This window comes from Melampsora larici-populina, assembly GCF_000204055.1.
Source record: "Melampsora larici-populina 98AG31 unplaced genomic scaffold MELLAscaffold_105, whole genome shotgun sequence".
Classification (NCBI taxonomy): domain Eukaryota; kingdom Fungi; phylum Basidiomycota; class Pucciniomycetes; order Pucciniales; family Melampsoraceae; genus Melampsora; species Melampsora laricis-populina.
Window position 1 is genome coordinate 86,028 of NW_006768869.1, and position 5,729 is coordinate 91,756.

A 5,729-nucleotide genomic window follows, 5' to 3' on the forward strand; every position below is an offset into this window, starting at 1 on the left:
ACATTCAATTCTAGATTATTTTTAGCAGCAAGAATTGAAAGATTATTGAAATCAAGTAATAGTTCACATCAACACGGCAAAAGAATTCAAGGACACGACACATAAATCCCCGAATATTGAAGTCGTAGAGAAACCTTATCTCAAAACTTAATCTTATTGAATTAAACCTTAAACTCCACAAACCGAATTTAGAACACCTTATCAACACCGCTCTTGTATAATCTATATTCAACACAATGGATAGTGAATCCTTTCATCAACAAATTGACGGAACGTTAAGGAATGAACAAGAGGATGGAAAAGGGAAAGGTGTAGAGAACCGGGAGGAGGATCAGATAGAAGGTACGAGTGGAGCAAGAGAGGAAAAGGTAGAAGAAGAAGGCGGTGATGATATTCTGGAAGGCGGAAATCACGGACAAGATGAAGGGAAGGACACGACTAACGTCAACGACCAACAGCAAGAACAACCGACTACTCGCCAGTCTACACGAAGCAAAGCCCCCCCAAAACCGTTTCCACCTCCAGCACCCCCAACAGTTAGCAAAGCGAAAACTATTGCACCAATCAGGATCAAGAGATTAAAGCAAGCGGAGAAGATAGTGCAAGATCAACCTACAGACTCTAGTCAGAAGAAAAGGAAGACCGGACCAACAAACCAACCCAACCAACAGGCCTTCGACAACCCACCAGCCCCACCAGTCAAATCGAATCAACAACCTGTCGGACAAATCATCAATGAACTGTCAGAAGAGGAATCGGAAGACGAGGATGTACAACGTAGAGGTCTATGGGAGGGTACAAACAGAGAAGAGAACCGCCAAATGATTAGGACGGTTGGCGGAATAGTCCTAGGAGAAGCTGATGAAGGTTAGTGATCGTCCCCAGTCTCTATGACTTTGTCCAACCCCCCCCCAATCTGGACTACACAAATCCACGGGAACCCAATGAGAATCGAGTCTCTAAACGGGGATACCAAACTCCTTCCTTAGGGAAATGCCTCCAAAGGAGATGACATAACCCAATGCACAACGCAAAACAGGGAAAGGGAGACTTCGGTCAGAGATAATTCATACCCAAAAAAAAAAAAAAAAAAAGAAAAGAATAAGACGGGAAAAGAGAACAGGCACTAACCTGAATGTCATTGAACAAACTCTCTAGTCGAAGCAGTCGAAAGAGACCAAAGCAAAGCCGATAACCCAACGGTTGACAGTGTAACCCAACGGCTCGAAGAACAAATCACTGCTGCGTTCGAGAGACACGATAGAGTCGCTTACAACAAATTCACCGAAGAGAAGAGAGCTTGGATTGAATTCAAATCTAAGGACAAACCTACCGCAACGACTGAACCAGTCGAGAAAACAGCTAAGCCAACAGCTGAACGGAAGATAATGAAGGTGCAAAAAGGTGAAATGATAAATAATCACCTGAATGCCCTCTCACCTTACTGGGACGCAGCCATGAAAGAGTTCCATCGATACATTCCTCTCTCGATCTTCGACCCCGCTTGGCTACGACAAGATGTAGCCTTCATCTCCAATAAGTCGTCCCGTACGAAGACGAAAGACGCAGACTCCACTGCGTATAACGGCTATCCGATCCCTAGCGAGTGGAGGACTACGGTCGCTCAGTGGCATAGGCAGAAGGACCTATTCCTCCAATATCTGGCAAGATATAAACAAACAGAAGTCTTGCCGGTTATGAAGGCACACTTCAAAAATGTCCTTGATATCCAAAACGAGAATGATGGTTGTTGGGTAGTAGCGTATCACTACAACATGATGATGAGACAGTCTTATCTCGTATTCAAAGTCGGCGAAGACGGTACTGCAATGGCGGATATTAGTGTTCGCAACCCAGCAATCCAACGAATCGCCGAACAAGACACGATTCGTTATAACGACGACATGTTCCTTGATAATCCTTATGCCTTAACGGGGACCAAATGTTTCATCGATCCTCTAGATGGGTCCAACTGGGAAGGCAGACAAACCAGGTGGGATGACCCAAGTCGAACAGATCTTAAAGACGATAAATTAGAACCCACACGTTCTACACAATCAGTGAGATCTTCAATGTGGTCGCAGAACAGACACAACTCACACGACAACGGGCAACGTACGACCCCCCAAGCTTATCACCACTACAACCAACCAGTGCCAAATAATCACCAACCATACGCACAAAACAACCAACCCTACTCCCAACAAAACTCAAATGATAACGGAAGCTTTAGAATCAATCCGAACTTTAGAGGGAAGAAAGAGAATTATATCGTTAACTTTAGGAAAGAGAATAATAGAGGAGGCAGAGGCGGAATGAAAAGAGGAGGCGCGAATGGGAACGGTGGTTGGAATAGACAACAAGGAGATGGTGAAAGTAACCAAAGTGGTTCGAGCTCCCGAGTGAACAGAACGAACACAACAGGTGATGCAGCCCAAAAGAAGTGAGTAGACATACCTAAGACTATGTTGTGATGAGGCGTGAAAAGATGCAATGAAAAGAATGTTTGAGAAGACAAGACTGTCTAAGAGAGAGAGAGAAACAAAACTGACCACATGCCTCCCCTTGCCATGCAAGAACTTGCCCAATTGTAGACCAAGTCGTTGAGAAGCATGAATTGACAAACAGCCCAAACCCAGAACTCAGAGCGAGATGGCCAACGAAGGCAGAATGTGAATTGAATATCGCGGAGTGGGAGGAGCTAATGAAAGAGCTCAATCTGGTGGACGAATGGGGTGATGTTCTGGTCAGCCTAAGAGAAGGCTTTGACCAAGGAATCCCGGAGCATTCTATCGAAGGGCTCTCCTGGTATACACCGCCAAATCAAACGTCAGCACTATTAGTCAGAGACAAAATTGAGAAAACGATAGAAAAAGAGAAGGCAGAAGGGAAGCTGTACGGACCCTTTACACACCAAGAAGTGTATGACCACTTCGGTTTCTTCCGCTCAAGCCCTATGGGCAGCGTCACGAATAATGATGGGACGCTCCGGATGATAAATAACCTATCATATCCAAAGAATGACGAAGACATTCCGGTGAGTAAACCAAAAGACGGAATAGAAGAGAGGAAACAAAAGACTGACCTATTGCCAACAGTCCGTGAATTCCTTCGTAGATAAGAATGAATTCGTGACGACATGGGATGACTTTAAGATACTAGCCGAATTTCTGAGGAAATCTGATAGGAAATGGCAGTTAGCACTATTTGACTGGCTAAAGGCATACCGACAGATTCCAACTCACCCATCGCAGTGGAGATACCTCCTAATATTGGACTTCTACAATCGCTTGTGGGTAGACACAAGGGTAGGGTTTGGAGGAGTGGCCGGATGCGGAACCTTTGGTAGAGCAGCGGACGTATGGAAGGAAATAATGCAACGAGCACTTGGAATTCCCAGAATCTTCCGATAGGTCAATGATAATCTTCTCCTGAGAGAAGTAGATTCAAATGTAACGATGGAATCAGTACTCCTCTTAAGCGCGGGAATGGGGGTGAAATCGAACCTCACCAAGTACTCCGACTTTGCCGCCGAACAGAAATATCTCGGGTTCATTTGGAACGGGATTGAGAAAACTGTTAGACTTCCGATAGAGAAACTCGAAATGAGGATACAACAAGTTCAAGCCTTGCTCAACGGAGAGAGATGGAAAAAGAAACCAATAGAGCAACTGGTAGGACAATTGTGTCACATAACTTATATAATGCCGGACATGAAGTGTTATATGAAAGAACTTCACGGATGGAAAGGCACCTGGAGAAATAGCGAGGCAAGGAGAGGGATACCAGACTCAGTAAGAGAAGACTTAGAAGAATGGTTCGAAGTACTCACGAATTTCGACCACATGAGAATCATACCGAACTTAGACCCTGAAGATGTGAAGTGGGTCGGCGATGCATCGACGTCCTATGGCATCGGAGTATTGATAGGGTCCAACTGGGCTCGATTCAAAGTGTTGCCAGGCTGGGATGAGGTGAACGAAGACCAAGTGAAACGTAAAATCACATGGATTGAAACGGTAGCCGTACGGCTAGGTCTCCTAGTCCTGATGAAACTGATGGAAACAGAAGGCCGATGTTTCATAGTGTGGACGGATAACACAACTACGGAAGCAGCGATTAGAAACACGAGATCCAAGGATCGGGCAGTCAATAACGAGTGGAAGCAGATTCAAAAATTGTTGACCACTCACCAATGTTCAATTAAACAAGAAAGAGTAACATCCGCAGACAACGACGCCAACGCACTCTTGAGAGGACTCGAAACCAACTTACCTATACTGGACGAAGTCAAAATCACAATACCAACAGACCTTTCCAAATTCCTGAGACAAGAATGACGGATCGAATCGACCAAAAGAAAGAAATCAATCTAAAGAAGATTCACAATTTCCTATGCAACGAAAACGGAATGGTGAAATTGAATGAGAACCCGGTGCAACGGCTGATGATACTAGGAGGTAGCTGGTCGAAAGATACATTGATACAATATAATTCAGCAATTACCAAATACCTGACGTTTGGAAGAGCAAATGGGAATGAAAGAAACCAACTCCTACCGGCGAAAGATATTCAAATCTTACAATTTATCCAGTGGGCGGCACCGAAGGTAGAAGGTGAAGAGAAATCCAATCACGAGATAAAACCGTCGACGATCGAAGCTTACATATCAGGTCTAAGAGCGTGGCACCTCTTTCACCACCTCAAGTTCCCGGATATAGAACCGAAGGAGATGAACCTGGTACTGAAAGCAGCAAAATTACTCGACGCTAAAGCCACGGCCAAACCCCAGAAACGACCAGTCCAGATCAAACACCTGGCAAGCCTTGTGAGGAACCTAGAGAGGAATGATGAAGCAACAGAGTTGTCAGTGACAATTGCATTAGTAGCCTTTTGGGGCATGGCAAGAATGGGCGAACTCACAACCTTACGAGAATCAAGACAGATCTTAATTGAAGATGTGAAGATATCACCGGATGAGCAAGTCATGTCAATCGCCCTAAGAGAAGCGAAAACAGCAAAGCCCGGGGAAGTACAATTCTTGACACTACGACGACACAAATCAGTCATCTGCCCAGTCAGCGCGGTCGAACGGCTACTAAAGAGACATCGCGATAACGGATCGTACGCAGAAGACACCCTGTTTACCTATGGTCAAAAAGACGGGAATGGAGGAGTCAGGTTAACCAAAGAAGGGGTCATGACGTTGCTGAAGAAATTATGGACCAAGGACGGGTTCAAAAGGCTCACCGGACACTCCTTCAGAGTGGGCGGTGCCTCTTTCCTGTGGAATGAGGGGGCACCTTTGAACCAGATTATAACGAGGGGTAGATGGAAATTGAGAGCTTATGAAAGATACTTGAGGAAATTCGATGATGATGAAATCGAAGAAAGTAGGAGATGGCTAAGAAGAATGGAACTCAAATAAGAGTAGTAGATGACGCACCATACTGTACTTAGAAAGAGAATTGAGAAATATGTATACAGCATGAACCTTAGAAGCCAGTTGAACAAGAGAGAACTAAGAGAACATTCTAAGTTTACCCAGAAATATACAACCATTTGAATTATACAGAAGGGGGATCTGCAGGCTCAAAGCCGAGCAGAAGCCTTGAGACACCTGAGAGGATAGGCCTAGTGAGCTTGGGGCTCTCCGATGCCCCAAGGCAAGGTAGGCTAGGACATATCTCTCCGGTACCATGTTTCAGGCACTTTACGTAGTTTAGAAC

The 5,729-nt window shown here is 45.0% G+C and overlaps 1 protein-coding gene across 1 annotated transcript; it reads left to right on the forward strand.

The window, feature by feature from the left end:
- Nucleotides 1-236: 236 nt before the first annotated feature.
- MELLADRAFT_114001 (uncharacterized protein) lies at nt 237-1,932 on the forward strand (the record flags this gene model as incomplete). The annotated part of the gene is made up of 3 exons (XM_007418782.1): nt 237-867; nt 1,159-1,349; nt 1,810-1,932. 3 exons carry the CDS (start codon nt 237-239, stop codon nt 1,930-1,932), a joined length of 945 nt encoding a protein of 314 aa, XP_007418844.1.
- Between the last annotated feature and the right edge of the window lie 3,797 nt (nt 1,933-5,729).